We start from the raw sequence: 18,778 nt of genomic DNA on the forward strand, positions 1-18,778 counted from the left end.
AGTTGGGAAGGAAGGTTGCAAATAGTGAACATGTGATGGGTGCTTGGCAACTGATTTTATGAAGATGTTGCCAAGCACCCTGATCAGGGTCACATGATTGCAGGGTTGCTAAGATGGCTGATGCCAGTAGCAACCATAATTTGTTCAGTCCAATCATATCCTGAAATGATCACTAACCAAACAGTCATAGGTCGAGGACTAACTACTGTTTTGTCATCCTGATAGTGTGGCACTATACATACAAACTTGTACACAGATTTTATGTATAGATTATAGATTTAGTGGCAGTAGTAATATTCAAAACCAAATTCACCCTTAAACTTATTAATTAATAAGGAAAAAACAGAAATCACGAATTATTGTAAAGATAAAATATAAAGGTAAAGAAGTATTTCAACAGAATATGATTAAAAAGGCTTTTTTAGAATTTTATACAAAGTTATATGCTAGCAACTCAATTCAAGGTACAGATATAGATAAATATTTACAGGAAGAAAATATTTGTGAACTTACAAAAGAGCAAAGGGAAGGATTGAATCAACCTATAATTTCTGAAGAAATTATATTAGCAATTAAACAGTTAAAAATGGGTAAAGCCCCAGGAACAGATGGATTAACAGCTGTTTATTATAAAAACTTACAGTCCGAAATGGTAGAACCGCTCAAGGACTTATTTAACAAAATCCAATTTGGAGGAGATGTGCCTCCATCTTGGAGATCTGCGTTTATCTCATTGATATCAAAGGAAGATCAAGAATGTAGCAAACCAGAAAACTATAGACCAATATCGCTTCTGAACACTGATTATAAGATTTTTGCTAAAATATTAACAAATAGACTAATGGTAGTTATGAGACAAATGATTCATAATGATCAATCAGGATTTATAGAAGGGAGACAAATGAGATATAATTTGAGACATATTGTAAATGTATTGGAATATTTGGATAGGAACAACCAGGTCCCAGCAGCGCTTTTTTTCTTGGATGCTGAGAAGGCATTTGATCAATTGAATTGACAATTTTTATTTAAAATATTAGAAAAGATGCAATTTGGGGAACATTTTATACAAGCAATCAGAGCAATATACCAGAGACAAACAGCACAAATAATAGTTAATGGTAGCTTAACAGAAGCTTTCAGAATTGAAAAGGGGACAAGGCAGGGATGTCCTTTGTCCCCATTATTATTTATTTTAACTTTAGAAATTTTACTGAATACATAGGTCAAATAAAATAAAGAGAATTAAAATTAGACCTCAAGATTACAGGTTAAGAGCATTTGCAGATGACCCGGTTGTTACCTTATCTCAACCAACACAATCGGTTACATATATGATGGATATAATTAGTCAATATGGAAAGGTATCTGGATTTAAGGTAAATCAACATAAGACAAAGATAATAACTAAAAATATGACTATAGATCAAAAGGAAGAATTAGAAAGAGCAACGGGATTTGAAATAGTGAAAAAGGTTAAATACTTAGGAGTTAAATATCACAGCCTCAAACGTGAAATTATATAAAAATAATTATGAGGTGTTATGGCAAAAGGTGCAAAAGGAAATGGAGAATTAAAAAAAGCTACAACTATCATTGCTGGGGAAAATAGCAGTAATAAAAATGAATGTTCTGCCTAGGTTTTTATTTCTGTTTCAAATGATACCTATACTTAAAAAAGATGCAAATTTGCAGGAATGGCAAAAAGGGATTAATAAATTTATTTGGATGGGTAAGAAACCAAGATTGAAACTAAAAATAATACAGGATATACGTGAAAGAGGGGGTCTCAAAATGCCTAATTTAAGACTATATTATGAAGCAGCTGTTCCGTCATTAATCAGTGATTAGTTTAACCTAACAGAAAAAAGAATATTGAATGTGGAAGGTCACAATCTTTTATATGGTTGGCATGCTTATTTATTATATGATAAAAAAGGTGGACAGGATCTTTAAAAGCCATGTACTTAGAAGTGCTTTGTTGCGGGTTTGGAAAAGGTACCAATATAAATTAAACTATAAAATTCCCATATGGGCAATCCCTAGGCATGCAATAGAGAATATAAATATAGAACAAAAACAGGAAATGGTTACCTACAAAGAGCTCCTCTTTATGCAGGTGGGTAAACTACAATTGAAACCTTTAAATATAATGAGAGAAGAAAGGATAAATTATACTTGGTTTCAATATGGGCAGCTGCAAGCTAGATGGAGAGAAGACCAAAAAATTGGTATTATGCAATATGAGGAAAATTTGGTAAAGCAAATTAGAGATCAAAGCCAATCGGATATTAAAAGGTTATATAATGCGTTGATAGAAATAGATTCAGAAGCGGAATTAGTTAAGGACTGTATGATAAAATGGGCACAAAATATTCAACAACCTGTAATGATGGAAACATGGGAAACAATATGGGTTAGAAATGTTAAATTTACGCAAGCTCAAAACTTGAGAGAAAATTTTTATAAAATGTTTTATAGATGGCATCTAGATCCAAAAAAATTGGCGTGTATGTATCCGAATTTGCAAGCTAAATGTTGGAGATATGATTGTGATGATGCTACTTATTATCATATATGGTGGACTTGTAAAAAAATCAAAGCACTTTGGATTAAAATTTGGTGGATTATGCAAAATATTTTGAAGAAGATAAAATTTACTCCGCAACTGTTTTTATTGGGTATAACTACGGACTGTACATCAATAGAGACTAAATTAATTTTAAACTTAATATCAGCAGCCAGACTACTGGTGGCACAATACTGGAAGAAGGAACATCTGCCTACTATTGAAGAGTGGACTCTAAAAGTAACGAACTTAGCAGAAATGGCAAAAATTTCAGCATACCTGAAAGACTATTCACAAAAAAGATATATAGTGGAATGGAAAAGATGGATAGAATATATTCAAAACAAATATCAGACTAAAAAGTATCAAATAGCATATGAATGAGCAGAAAGTAATAATTGTATTTGTATACAGTATTCTTTTTTCTTTTTTTTCTTTTAAAATGAGGGGAGGGATGGGAGTTTATGAATAATTAGCGTATTTTAGCTTATGATTGGTTAATGCTATACCCTGTATTTGCTCTGGGAAGTCCGGGGGGGGAGGGGAGGGGGGAGGGAGGAGGAGGGTAAATACTTGTTAAAATTGTGGTAAAACTTTTTAATAAAAAAAAATTATTAAATTTATTTGCCACTCATCTCACCGTGGAGCTACTCTGGGTAACTTGCAACAATAAAACAGAAAAAAATGATTAAAAACAATATAAACATAACAATAGCAATAGAATAAACAATAAATAATGAAAATACAACAATATGAAATTTAAAAACATGGATGGGGCAAGAAATGTAGGGGGGAGGTGGGGTCAGCTAATTAGTCCAGTAGCTACCTCCAATTATGGACTCCCCTACTGATTCCTCAGGCCAACCAGAAGATTGTATTGAATGCCAGTTCTGTTCTCACCACTGGAACACCACATGTGGTACTCTAGATGATACAATCTCTTTTTTGGGAAAAAGCTTTCCTCCCCGTTATCTTTGAAGGCGTATTTGGTGCGGATATATGCTAGCAATAGCACTTATATATCACTTCACAGTACTTTACAGCCCTCTCTAAGCGGTTTTTAGAGTCAGCATATTGCCCCCAACAATAAATGGGGCGGGGCCAGTCAGAATTTTTACTACCAGTTCTCCGAACTACTCAAAATTTCCACTACCGGTTCTCCAGAACTGGTCAGAACCTCCTGAAACCCATCTCTGAACCTGCTACCCCCAGCTAATCCTTGCTGTTTTCTTCCTCCCACTGCTGATGAGGCGTGCCCACCCTGGCCCTTATGCTCATGTCCAAATTGCATGCGGTCTTCTTCAAAAATTGTGTGCAGCCTTGAGAAGGTTTAGAAGGCTTCAAAGCCATGCAAGGAGGCCACACGGAATTTGGACAAACAAGAAGACCTGGTGCAACTAACAGCCATTTTGCGAAGGACAAGGCAGGTCATAGCTCATCAGCAGTGAGAGGAAGAAGACGATAAAGATCAGCTGGAGATGGCAGGGCCAGTGGAATGCAGGGTAGCAAAAAGGCAAAGATGGAGGGGGGGGGACTTGAAATGCCCTGCTGATTGTAAGTGCACACAGGTTGCCAAGTCTTAATTTTGATCACATGATGGCTGGGCACTGCAACAGCTAAAACTTCAGGACTCTGGTGTAATCAATATTTATTCAGCAACAACTACTACCTGTATATAGCCCATATTCAAGTTACCCTGTCACCGAGTTGGTGAATACTAGTAATCTTTTAATGTTGCAACTGCGCTTTAAAGTAATTTATTATTTGTGTATTTATTGTAATAATTGCATTAAATGTCTTAAATGCCATTCATTTATGAAAATGTGGTATATTTGTTACCAACAATGTGTGAAAAGGTGGCATTGTATAGAACAGGGATCACCAACCTTTTGGACCTCAGGAACCACTAAATTCATAATTTTAAATCCCATGGACCACTAATATGATTTTTTTAAAAAAGATAAATAGTATTTAGTGCAATATAAAAAATGCAAAAAAAATTTCTGCGGACCACCGAAATTTCCTCACGGACTACCAGTGATCCACGGACCACCAGTTGGTGACCGCTGGTATAGAACACCTAGGAAATCTATAGAATGTGTGATTTTCAAATACGAAATGTCTGTGTATTTTAATAAGCTATATACTTTCACTAGGTATTGTATATAAATACTAGGCATTGTGCAGAATAATAAGAACTATTTAGGCAAAGTATGAAAAAAGAGTCATTTATTGAGCCTTTTACTCAAAAGTCAGGTATGAAAATGAAAGAAATGCAAAATAAAGCATAGGGCTATCTTACTGAAAAAAGAGAGAAAGACCAGTCCTGACCTACTTGTTAAGGCTAGAATGTCAAATTCTATTTTATATTTTTAATACTTTGCCAGTTTGCCTTTTGATATTACATAGTATGCCTAGGAAATGTGTGAAATATTAAGCATTTCATACTTTGATGTCCCATTTTTGGCATTCTATACATTTTCTAGGCATTCTAAAAACATCTAATTTCACACATTGATGATTAACATATTAATAAAACAGCTAAACAGGGTTTAGCCTTGGAAGATGGCTATGAAAGCATTTACACTACATCAAGTTAGAAGTAACAGGAAAAATTACAAACCTGCTTTGTGCTTCTTTGTATTTAGCCTTATATTCTTCTTCTAAAACTTGTTTGGCTTTTTCTAATTCTTCAGCCATGAGGGTCTTTGTGAAAGATAATTCACTGTTATATTGAGCCAAAGTCTTCTGTGTATTCTCTAAACTATCTTCTAACTGCTGGATAGTATTCTGTTGCTCCTTTAGAGTTTTCTCTAATTCTACAATTAGAGCAGCCTGCTGTTCTTGAAGACAAGTCATTTCTGCTTCTCGAAGGTCAGACTGTCTTTGCCATGTTTGTTTCTCATATTGTGCCTTGTTCTGAAGCTCTTTACGAAGCAATAATATTTTTTCTTCAGATTCTGCTATCAATATCTTCTTTTCATGTCTCCATTCTTCAGCTTCTGCTTTATGAGTCTGTTCCATTTCCTGGAGCAATTTTCTAGTTCTTCTTAATTCAGCTGTATGATCTTCAATTAGTTTATGCTTAATCTATTAAATATTACACAAAATCCATTTGTTGTCCACTTCCAGACTGTCATCATTTCTCTTCCCCCTCCTTCCATTACCATTCTGATACCACAACCCATCCTATGTCCTCCATCAATCACTCCCTCAAGTCCTGGGAACTATTTATCATAATCATCTCCACAATAAACAATCACAGCCAACTATCAGTGAACAGCATCTCCTGGATCTGCTTCTGCTGTAGCACATTCAGCAGCTGGAGGAAACACCAAGTGGTTGCAAAGACTATACCCCACATTCCTTATACCATTTCCTAAGGGGTGGAGCTACTTGCTTAATCTTCCAGTACACAGAGCCAGTTCAAGATCTTAAAATTGCAACAAAAAGTGCCAAAGGCAGTCCCACAGGAGGTCCTCCAGGCAAATGTAGTATTAGCATTTTATTAAATCTTCATAGGGCAGAAATGGATTTCTCCACTTTTAGTTTCACTTTCCTTTGCATACAACTCGACTTATAACTGTAATTGAGTCTGCCAATTATGGTGGTAAGTCATTATGGTCATAGTATGTCATCATGTGATCAGACCAGATTTTATCATTTTTGCAGTGATAGTCAAGCATATGCCACGGTTGGGGGTGGGTTTTCCCCCCAGAAACTGGAAGTAACACCAGTTTTTGGAAAAATCTCACAAATTGTGGTCATGTGATCATGGAGTGCTACAAATCATTGTAAATGCTGGCCAGTTGCCAAGCACCCAAACTGTGGTCATGTGACTCAGATATGGCTGGATATCGTAACTTTGGCACTGAATCATAAGTAGTTTCGGAGGGGGGAGAGGTCCATTGTAAATTTAAACAATCGCTAAGTAGCCAGTCATAAATCAAGGACTACATATATTCACTCCTCTTTCTTGCCCTGATAAAAAAATGTTTATTTACTCATCTTGTCATTGACTTTTAGAAAAATGTCTGCTACAGTCAGTTTGCTTTTTTCTATTCTACCAATAGCAATCTGAATATTTATAAGGTAGTTAATGGTAATATCTTTGAACTAGTTTCATCTTTAATAAAGCCATCTTTTAAACTCTGAAATTAAATTATGTTATTTTTAAAAAATTACTTATTTTCATTTACCCTTTGTCCCATTTATTTGTATTCATTACCTGTGCTCATGTCCATGTTTATATTTATACCTACTATCTCATATAAGTTTGACAAACTAAATAAATAAATAAAATAGTAAACACACACTTCTTGGTATTTTTAAAAAATGGCATAATTACTATTTTTCAATAATAAACATTACTTAAATTTCTAAACAAATTATTTCGTAAAAGCAGTATTTTTGCATTGCTGAGTATAATATACCTGTTCTAATTCCTCTTTCACATTCTTTTCTTGTACTATGCCGATTTCTTTTAATTCAGTATTTTTTCTCTTCAGTTCTTCTATTTCTTCTTGTTGACTAGAAATGGATTGCATCTCAAGCTGAAGACAACCCAGGTCATTCTTGTATTCATTCTCTAATAACAAGAGTCGCTGTGCCACCTCTGTTTCTATCTGACGGGCAGCATCTTGAGTACTTTGTTGACGAATTTTAGTAATCTCTGAAAATGATGAAATGTTTTAAAGCACAGAAAAGAGGGTTTCGTAGACCAGCAGTCCTCAGTCTTTCTGGCTCTATGGACTGGTAGAGGTAGCAGTGGCGGGGGTTGGAGGCAATGGTTTCATGTGTGCAACTTAATTCTGCGCATATGCAAATAAAGCTTCGTGCTCAGCCCTAGACTGATTCCTAAAGGCCTGGGGGTTTGGGGGCCCCTGTGATAAGACTGTAGTTGAAACCTTGTCTTGTGAATTCTGAGAAACTATGTTGTCAATTCTATTATGATACAGTTAAAATTATTCATAAATCTAATTTTCTGATAAGAGACAATTGTCAACCCACATGAAGTAACTGGAGAATATTGGTTCTGTCCCAATGAAAGCCAATCTAGAAAAGTTACTTCTGCAAGTTAAAGAGACAGTAGAGAAGATATATGTATCTAAAAGTATGTTGAAATTCTAGAGATGGGATTAACAGAGCTCTTATTGTCTAAGCAATAAATCAGGAATATCCTCCCTTCATTATTTTTATAAATAACTCAAGGCAGTGAACATACCTAATACTCCTTCCTTCTACCATTTCCCCCACAACAATCGTGTGAGGCGAGCTGGGCTGAGAGTGAGTAACTGGCCCAAGCTAACTACTAAGAATTGCAATAAATTTTATAAAAGGTTTCATAAAATTTTGCTCTAAACAATATAACCAGGTAATTCAATCATTTAGTTGCAGGTTTATCAAATTAGACGTTAAAATATTTTAATATATTTTTCAGTGTATTTATGTACATTATGTACATTACAGATGTAAGGTTTACCAATCTTTGTAGATACTGTTAGACAAAATTACTGTTATGCAGCAGTTTTAGCTTACAACAGCAACAAAAAATTTTACGACATTTAGAGGTTGAATAAATTATGGTATATATTAGTATCCTCAATGTTAGGATATGGTTAGGGTTAGGATATCAGAGGATGGGGAAGAACTATTCTCTCCCAGTTCTGTACTTATGCCATTAGTTGTGTTCTTAAATCATTAGTGTTTTATCTTTTTAATTCTTCAGAGGTTTTATTTTCTTTTAAGCAAGCAAAATTTTAATATAAAAAATACTATATCCCAAAACAGTGATGAGGAACCTGCATTTGTCCCCATATAAAATACTCATTGTAAAATACATATTTAATCTTAATAATTAACCATTATTGGTAGTCCCTGGCCAAACAACCATGAAGGGATTTGCAACCCATGCCCAAGTTACAACTATTGCAGCAGCCCTAAGATCACATGATTGTAATTAGGGCATTTGGCAACCCACTCACAATATGTGTTGCCAAGTTTGCTGCATTCACATATGATGACTATTTGCAATCTTCCCTACAGGTTTCCCAGAAAGTCACTCCCCCCCGCCCCCTTTCTGCTCTATGAGGGAGGGGGGGAGAAGGGAAGAGACACCAGGCAATCTTTCCTATACTTGACCTGTTGTTTTTATCCCATTGCACAGAGGAGATATTGAAGGGGAAGTGATTACAAAGGGTGAGTAGGGACTCTCCACTCTGCAAGGGGGGTGGGGAGAAACAGGTCAGACACAATACAAAATGATTATAATGGCAATCATGTGAGCAACAGACACTGCAAGGTCTCCAAGTGTGAGCATTGGTCGTAAAATTATTTCTACAGCATCATCTTAACTTCAACTGACTACTTAACAAGCCAGTCAGTAAGTGAGATCTTCCTCTACAATATATGACTGCTGGCTAAGTGGATAATCAATTATTTATCTTTGACATTTGATGTAAAATGTGCCCATTTACAGTGTAGAGGTTTTTCTTTTAAATCTGTTACAAATCAGAGCATTTAGAAACCTCAGCTTGCTTATGAGACACAGTCTTTTACCTTTGAGGTGTTCTTCTGATATTTTTGCATGGAGCTGTTCAAGATGTAAACAATGCTTCTTTTTCAATTGTTCTATTTCAGAAGTATATCTATCTGAGAGCTCCAATTTCAGCTTTACAATATTCTCTTGGTACTGGAGTGTGAGAGTAGATCTTAATAACTCAATCTCATGTAAATGTTTTTTATCCAAACGCAGTTGTAAAGAACAAAGTTCTTCCTAGAGTGAACATGTATAAGAAATGTATTATTAAAACTAGGAAATTTAATTTTTATCTAATTTAACTATTTTGCACTATTTTATACATTACCACAATCTATACTCTTGGTTAAAGTGCAATATTATACTACAATATGCAGATGACATTTTACAACATCACAATCAGGTTGAGAAAGTTAAATCTTCATAAAGAAAATGAGAACTGAACAAGTGTTATGTATAGCACTGCTTTAACAACTGGAGTATCAAAGCAAACAAAGTCAAGGTGCAGAAATGAATAAAATAATTCAAGGGAAAAAAGGTTCAATGATAATGATTTTAGAACACAAGTGAAATATTTGAAGTGATTACTTTATAGTGAATTATCTTTTTAAAAAAGAGATAAAAAGGAATATGAAAATATCATAAGCACTGAAATTATGTTTTTACACATTTAAAAATTTGAAAAAAAATATTTTTAGAGCAAATTTAAGGTAGTAAAATGATGTATTTATTTTCTTCATTTTTTTTAATTTTTTCCTATGAATAAAACATCTCCCTTACTCTACTTTCAATAGGGTAGTTCAAAACTACAGAATTTTAACCCCACAGAAGGAAATGATTTTTCATGTCACATTTAAATTAAAAATGGATTGCTAAGGCCTGACCAATAACAAATAGAAAGAGAATTCAAAGAGAATTCAGTTCAGCCATTCAACATAGCTCAGGAACAAAGAGGCCTGCCCTGCTTCCCTAATGTGAGTTCTGGAAAGATCCGCAGCAATCTACAGCTTCAGGAAGCATATAAGGCCATTTCATTCCTGCACCATGTGGTGCAACCCTGGAAGCAGCTGCCATTTTTGGAGTGCCTGCAATTCAGTGCAGCCGCCCCCAAAATGGCAACCACTTCTGGAACCATGTCATGTAGCCCAGGAACATAGCAGTTTGCCCTTCTTCCCTAACCCAAGCTTTGGAGATCTTTGAAAGCTAAGTGTATGGTGGATGATGTGAGGTGAGGAGGGTCTGGGATCCGATGAGGTGGGAAGCAGACCCAAGGCCTATAAGGACTCTAAGGAATGGGAAGAAGAGTGAAGAATGCCTCATGGGTAGGGGAGGCTTCTGAAGGCGTGGCATGTCTTGTATTAGTCCTCCCAGCGCCTCCCTTGCACATGTTTAAGGAGGGGGATTGCAAGTTAAGTGATCATATGGGTGCTTCACTTAATGGCTGTCACAACTTCTGACTGTAATGGGCAAGTTCCATCAAGGTTATCAGTCAAATACTATCTGTAATTCAACTGTTGACTATTCAACCTAACCATTTAAAACAGAAACAAGAACACACTTTTTCCAACTTCAGTAATAGGCAACCTGCAAGTGGGAAGTTCCACTGTAAGGATATGTTCTCAGCAAATCATACCCTGGCATCTTTACACTATAGAAATCAGGTGGTTTGGAGGAGATAAATAACTTTCAAATACTATTTATTGCTTGGTAACTGACCTTATAGTGCTCCAATTGCTGAGTTAGCTGTTCAAACAAATCCAATCTCTCTCTTTCTGTCATTTCTTCCAATAGCGTAACAGAAGGGCTGTATAAAATATATGGAATAATTCAAAAAAAATAACTTTAACTAGTATTCTTTTAAGAACAGAATAATTTAAACTTTCTGAATTACAATCTGAGACAATCTTAAAATCCTCACATATGTATCAATATTGTAACCTATGATGAATCAAATAAGTAAATACTAGCATGAAGTAATAGGGACGTGGTGGCTCAGTGGCTAAGATGTTGAGCTTGTCTATCAAAAGGTCAGCAGTTCAGCAGTTCAAATCCCTAGTGCCGCGTAATGGGGTGAGCTCCCGTTAGCTTCTGCCAACCTAGCATTTCAAAAGCACGTAAAAAATGCAAGTAGAAAAATAGGAACCACCTTTGGTGGGAAGGTAACAGCGTTCTGTGCGCCTTTGACATTTAGTCATGCCGGCCACATAACAACAGAGACACCTTCGGACAGCACTGGCTCGTTGGTTTTGAAACAGAGATGAGCACCACCCCACTAGTCAGGAACGACTAGCACATATGTGCAAGAGGAACCTTTACCTTTACCATGAAGTAAAGCTATATGGATTTCCTAATTCGTGTTCATTTATCATGGTTATAGGACACAAGTGTTAGTAATATACAGCTAATTTCACACTCTCAGTAAAATTCCAATAGCTGTAAAATAGGGGAATAACTGCTCAAGAGTCACTCGAACAATTATTCTCATATAAACTGGAAGTCATAGTACCTTTTCCTATTCTTAGTGAACATAGCTAGCTAAAAAGTTTTAACAAGAAATTAAGATAATTACTATATTCATCCTAAACTAGGATTTAAGGCTTTCTGAGATGGAACCAATAGCAGGATAGCAATATTAAATTATTAGCTTCACCCAAATTCCATATCTCGTTCTTGTGATTTTTCCATCTCCTCTATGGAATAATCTTTTACTTCTTGCAATCTCTGATGCAACATTGTTAATTCTTCTCTATAATTTTCTTCCACAGATTTTAATTTCTGTTCAAAATAAAGCCTTAGTTGTTCCAACTCAGTTTCATGTTCTGTCTTTTTTTTATCCCATTTAAGTTGATAATCTTTTTTCAGATATTCCAGTTCTTCCACATGTGAGGTACGAGCAAGCAGCTGTATTTTCAGTTCTGATGGGTAAAAAAATATCATTCACTTTAAATATATTAATTCAGCTGAATATTTTTTTAAAAAAATGCAATCCCTATACTATTAAGGTTTCGATACTGAATTCAAACACTACTGAAAACAATGGGACTTAATTCTGAACATGGAGATCTCATTACAAAAACATGCATTTCCATTCTATGCACATCTATGCAAGATGAATTAATTGAATTCAGTAGGATACTTTACACTCTGATATATATCTATGGGATTGCAGCTTAAGTTTGTAATATAATTTGATTTTCTCAGATGGCCTTTTGAAAAGAAATTATATGAGAAATAAATGATTAAAAGATCACAGGATGCCATGATTGCTTAATCAACTTGATTTAAAAAATTTTAATTTGTTTTTATGGGTTTTAAATTTTTGTAAATTTTTAATAGGGTGTTATTATATTTTAAATTTTCGGCCAATTGAATACGTTTTATATGTATTGTTTTTCTTTGTATTTTTATTCTGGCTGTGCACCACCCTGAGTCCTTCGGGAGAAGGGCGGTATACAAATTAAAATATTATTATTATTATTATTATAACTCAAGTCTATAGTCTACATAGGGAAGGGATATGAAAGTTTTATTTTATTCATTACACATATATGGCTGTCAGATTACAAAGATTCAAGTCAGCTTTTCAGATCAAAGACACACCTTAAATCCCAAATGATAACATGACACTCATTTTTAACTGTCCTTTTTTTCATATCTTCATTTCTCAGAGCACAGGCCTGCAACGCTTTCTGGGCAAAGAATCACACTTATTTTTTCCATGGTACAACTAGATTGCACAGTACAAAATGATGGAACCAGAACAAGAACTAAAGTTGCAAAATTAAATTTATATATATATATAATTACTTCACAATATTTCCCTATTTATTTAAAATGAATTTTTAGAAGGGCTTTTGGGATAACATGAAATGTAAGGTTACAAATAGCACATTCTGCATTAAGCTAGAAAACCAGATTGGAATCTTGTAACCTATGATGAATTAGTTGTGCAATTCCAATTAATAAAGGTAAAGTAATTCCATTATGCTCTATCAGAGCCTTAAAAGAGAGTTCCTAAAGAAGGAAAGAAATGTCTTATCGAACTTTTTTAAATCATACAAACAAAAGTCTCTACTTTATGCAATACTTTGTTTCACTTGTAGGCGAGTTCTACAAAATTACAAACCAAGTCAAGGACTACATGTACTTTAGATAAGGTACTGTATAGAAAGTTACTGGAGATGTACTTTAGGTCCTTCATATTATTTGAATAAATATAGGATTTTGAGATCTCAGACACAAATGCTTAATATCATACACTTCTTGCACCAATTCTATCAAGTTAAATAAATCAAAATAATGTCATTATTAATATATCTTGTATTACATCTGTCCAATTACATCTGTCCAACTAACTTTCTTGGGAGAATTCCCTATCTATGGAAGTATTTCTGAATAGTTTTGCTTTGTGCAACGACAGCATCAAGCGCTCTTTAAGAGGTGAAAGATAACTAAGCAAGACTACCAAAGATTGATTTTGAGTAAATGGTAAAAATGTGTATGAGAAAGAGTGATCCCCCCAACTCCAGATCATTCAGGTTTATAGGGATATCAAATATCATTACTGTAGGAAGGACAGATACTGAAGCTGAATCTTAAATACTATGGCCGCCTAATGAGAAGAGAAGATTCATTGGAAAAGACTCTGATGCTGGGAAAGATTGGAGGAAAAAGGAGAAGGGTACAGCGGAGGATGAGATGGTTAGATAGTATCATCGACCAATGAACATGAATTTGGGCAAACTCCAGGAGAGTGGAGGACAGGGGAGCCTGGTCGAATTGTGAAGAATGAGATACAATTTAGGAACTGAAGAACAACCATTACTGTCAATTGAAATTAAAAATTTACAAGTGAGTTTGTCCCATCATGAAAAAATTATATCTATTTCCAAAAATGAAGGTAGATATAATTTAAAATGCTGTTAATTTAAATAATATAATTTAAAGGAAGCTATTAAAGTATACAATAAGACATTAAAAAAACATTCCTTTAATATGACAGTGGTAAACATAGAGCAAAATAAATTCACCAAATTATAGCAAATCTATTTTAATTATAATTTACAATTTCCCAATTTTAAACCTACCACTTAATTCTTGCCGGCTTGCCCTTGCGCCATCCAATTGTGACCAAAGTTGTGCCAGTTCTTCTTCTAATTCTGCCTTTAGTTTCTGTATCTATAGAAGTCATAGTAAATTACCATAGTCAGTTTTAACATTAACATGTTACTAAATGAACTGTGGAACATTATTAAGGAGGAAGCTGAAGAATCAATAAGAAGAAATGCCACTTTCATTTGGATCACATATACAATACAGAAAGAATATTAATATTTGATAATACTTTAGATATAGAAAGTTAATGGAGATACACTTTTTCTTATCCATTATATGAAGAAATATCAGATTTTGAGTTATCACAGACTCAAATGCTTAAAATCATACTTTTTTTTGCAATGATCCTACAAAGTTTTTGTTGTATATCACAACAATGTTGTGAATTATCAAAGCCATATAAATAACAATTATATTTTTGTAGGGCATCTATATTATTCTGGCTAATCTCAAAAAATGAAATAAGATCAGGCCTGGTGATTACTTGCAGGGAAGACCATAGCATATATGCCAGACAAGGATATACCAGAATATGCCAGACTAGGAAATTTAAGTAAGATTCAGAAGACAACGGAAAACTATTTCATACTGTTGCTGAGACACTAGGACAGTAATGGTGAACCTTTTTGGCACTGAGTGCCAAAAAGGGAATGAGCGCGGCACCAAGTGCCGAAACGCGAGCACTTCACTTGCACATGTGTGCTTATCAGGGCTGCGACCAGGAAGAGGAGCTGCCCAGGGGCCATGTGTGCACTGGATAAAGTAGTTGCTGTTTCTGCTGCTGCACATGCAGACGCGCCAATCAGCTGGCCGACATGCATACTCACGCCGGAAAACGGAAGACCAGCTCTTTCAGTTTCCGGCACTGACGATGATCAGCTGACAAAGGCCATCATTGCGTGCACATGCTCCAGAAATCTGGAAGAGGAATGGGTGACGCCATGTGTGCCAAGCAACATGACTCTGCCTGCCATTTTGGGCACACGTGCCATAGGTTCACCATCAGGGCACTAGGAGTTGAGCCAAGAGCTTTACATGTGCATAGAGATTAGTAACACTAGCACTAAAATATTTTCTTCCAGAGCGCTAGGGAATATGAAATAGCTTAAACTCCTTGACATTATGAACAGTAATATGGATACTTCAAAGTGTGAAGTAGGACAATGCCAACAGTTGCAACAGAGAAGTGAATTTCTAACTGTTGTCAGACCAGTAGATTTTTATACATGGAAAGAACAGAATGTTTCTTTCATTTTATGGTTTTGTGTAGCAGTAAGGCACGATTCTGCACATTTTACAATACTGATTCCCAACAGAATTTGTCTTTATCAAATACTCTGTCCATAATGCATATTTACCTCCTGCTGCAACTCTTCTACTTGTTTCTTGTTTTGTTCTTTTATATCTTGCATTTCATTTTCATGCTTGCTCTGCAGTGTTTTCATGGCTAGATGGTATTTATTTTCTAGATTTTTATGTTCCACTACAAAATAATGTTGAGTTCTGTTATGAACGTTCTTGTATTATAAGATGAGATCACTCATTTAACTACCTTTTCTAGTATCAAAAGTAGAGAACTAGAGAATTCCGAAGAGATGTAGGAAAAAAGTAGTGAATTTGATGGTCTGCTTAGTTTGTATAATTTTATTTAACTTTTAAAAAGTTGCCTGGGTGAATAGGCAGCAATATAAATCTAATGAATAAATAACAAATCATTGAAATTTTGGGAGCAATCCAAAAACAGAAAAGGCTATAACAGAAAGAATTATGTTTGTTGGTGGTGTATATATGTGTGTGTGTGTGTGTGTGTAATAGATATAGTCGAAAGAAATGGGAAAAAACAATAAAAGGCAAAAGGGATAGCTGTAAATGAGAGTGGTTAGCAATTTAGGTACAAAACGATCTAAACTTGGATAGCTTTTCTAGAATGGATATATATGGAGATGTTGGTAGACAGAATACATTTAAATGTAATGGAACAGTGAAATGAGCCACAAAAAATACAAAAATAAAATGACCCTAGTAAGGAATTTGTATGAAATAAAAAGATATTTTGTTTCCCCACCTGAGTTTCAAATTGACTGTGTTGCATGGTACAAAGCTTAAAAGAACATTACAATACCACATTCCTTTGGAACAAAATTGCCAGAAGAAAAGTGAGAATTCAGCCTAATACCAAGGATAAAGAGCTAATCCTCTTATAAATATTCTTAACTAAATAGATATTTAATCACCCTTATTCAGATCAGTATGGGATACTTTAACAATACAATCAGGAAAAATTAAACATTGTGCTTTCAGTTGGGCATAGGGGCTTATGTGGTCTTATATATTCTTTGCTATAAGCCAAGCCCCTGGAGACTATTGTCCTCCAGAAACCCCACTGCAAGCAATGCTGCTGTTTTTTTCACAGGAGAAAAGATACTTAATACTAAATCTAGATACATTACGACCAGTAAATAGTGTCCAGGACACTGAGGAAAAGACATGGATAAAACTGAAAGAGGAGATTCTTTAGAACTACTGGCAGAAGGTGATAGTGACAGTGTAAGAACTGGAGTAATCTTCACACTATCACTTTTCCTACCAGTGCAGAAGACTAAGCAAATCTTGATTATCTGAGACAAAAAAGAAAGCAACATTATTTGTACAGATAGTCCTCGACTTACAACAATTTGTTTACTGTCCGTTCAAAGATACAATGGCACTGAGAAAAGTGACTTGTGACAGTTTTTAACATTTATAACCATTGCAGGATCCCCATGGTCACGTGATCAGAATTCAGATGCTTCACAACTGACTCATATTTATGATGGTTGCAGTGTCCCTGGGGGTCAGGTTATCCCCTTTTGCGACAAGCAAAGTCAATGGGGAAGCCAAATTCACTTAACAATTGTGTCCCTAACTTAATGACTACAGTGATTCACTTAGCAACATAAATTTTGGGCTGCATTGTGGTTATAAGTCGAGGTCCACCTATATAGAGCATCTAGTATTGATTCTGATAGTTACAGTTTTAGTTCGTAGTTACTTAAGACTTAATAAATTTCACATCATTTTGTATGCCACTCTACTTTTGAAAAACATACTTCAAAATAAATAGTCTACTTTGTATTGATAACAGTAACAAACAGCTACTTGTTTTAATGCTACAAAATCTTTTATTTTGCTGATTTCTTGACCTCTCTGGGGAGCACAGAAATATTGGAGAGAAAATTATTCTCAAAATGAAGTGCTTACTTTCAATCTGTCTTTTTTCAAGAGAAAGAGTGTTCATTTTTTTCTTTAATTCTTCAGTTTCTGCTGTTAAGTTTTGCTTCAGTTTGTTCAGTTCAGTCTGATGCTTTACAGATAACTCTTCAGATACATTTTTTAAACTGACGTCTACATTCAAGACCCATTCCTTTTTAAGATTCTAAAAGGAAATTAAATTTAATAATGAAAATTCCATTACCTTAATAAAACATTTTTTTCCAAATTGGACTCTTTGTAACTTTAGTAAGTCTTCTACTCTACTACATTGTAATACTTGCTGTAATACAGCTACTACATTGTAATACTTCACAAAAACAGAATAGGATTCTATTGCAAGGCCTCTATCAAAACATGAAATGCAACCTACCTTTTTCCCCCCCAAGAACATTAACATCTCACTAATCATCTCAGGATTCTTATAACACCTCTGAAATCTGTTTCCTAATGGGAAACACAGAACTCAATACATCCTTAACTAGGTGACCTTAGGAAGACTGGTACTGGCAATTTCACTCCTATCCTTGCCTCTTATATAAGGGGCATTCTGGAAGAACTGAAACAGCAACATTTGTCACTCTTCTTAGCACTGTTGCTCCATCCTTCTTACATACATATATCCTTTTTTCCATGCCTTTAATACAGTTATTACTTTTCTGCACTCCAAGGCAGAAGAGCCCAGAGTTATACAAGTGGTAATGGCTCCCAGCTACTGATTGCCAACCTATCAGCTATTGAAAAACAGTAGCTAGGATGAAGATAGGAGAGGCAATAGCCAAGAGCGATTCCACACAAGATGGACATTAAGCTCAAGGTATCTTCTATAGTGTAAAGTTTAACTTACATTAGAAATGAGAACACACAGACCTTATTGACATCTCAAAATTATATATATAAAACCTGTTTTTAATTAGCATATTCATATCAGATTCTGAAGAATATTAAAACAGATCTTCTAATTTAAAATATAGAAAATGTGATTTAATAAAAGTAACAAATTACATACAATACCTCTAAAATGTTAAGATGTTTCTCCTCCATTTCCAGACTTTTCTCCTTCATTTCATCTGCAAAATGAAGTGGAACAGAATAAAACTGACATATAAATTCAAATGAATATTTTTAAAAATTTGGTAGTGAAAACACATTCTTCATTAATTTTCAAAGTTAGTTTAAATTTTTGCACATCATTCTTGTTAATATTCTCTCCTTCAGCTTATACAAAATAGTGAGAATATTACGAAGCTTAAAATATGTTTTTATTTCATTTAAGTTTTTAAAATTTTATTGGCAACTCAGTTTTT

General features: G+C 34.7%; 1 protein-coding gene across 6 annotated transcripts in view; it reads right to left on the reverse strand.

The window, feature by feature from the left end:
• The window catches only part of PCNT (pericentrin), a 95,014-nt gene that overhangs the window by 74,531 nt on the left and 1,705 nt on the right, over positions 1-18,778 (reverse strand). For 5 of the 6 annotated variants that reach the window (XM_058184335.1, XM_058184329.1, XM_058184318.1 and 2 more), the window contains exons 4-12: positions 18,486-18,541; positions 17,463-17,637; positions 15,581-15,705; positions 14,195-14,285; positions 11,758-12,022; positions 10,824-10,911; positions 9,128-9,344; positions 7,003-7,241; positions 5,193-5,659 (exon numbers count right to left, since the gene is read on the reverse strand). In XM_058184335.1, coding sequence (XP_058040318.1) covers positions 5,193-5,659; positions 7,003-7,241; positions 9,128-9,344; positions 10,824-10,911; positions 11,758-12,022; positions 14,195-14,285; positions 15,581-15,705; positions 17,463-17,637; positions 18,486-18,541 — 1,723 coding nt within the window. The remainder of the gene's footprint in view (positions 1-5,192; positions 5,660-7,002; positions 7,242-9,127; positions 9,345-10,823; positions 10,912-11,757; positions 12,023-14,194; positions 14,286-15,580; positions 15,706-17,462; positions 17,638-18,485; positions 18,542-18,778) is intronic. The other variant, XM_058184349.1, reaches the window with a different exon arrangement.

This window comes from Ahaetulla prasina, chromosome 1, assembly GCF_028640845.1.
Source record: "Ahaetulla prasina isolate Xishuangbanna chromosome 1, ASM2864084v1, whole genome shotgun sequence".
NCBI classification, from domain to species: Eukaryota; Metazoa; Chordata; class Lepidosauria; order Squamata; family Colubridae; genus Ahaetulla; species Ahaetulla prasina.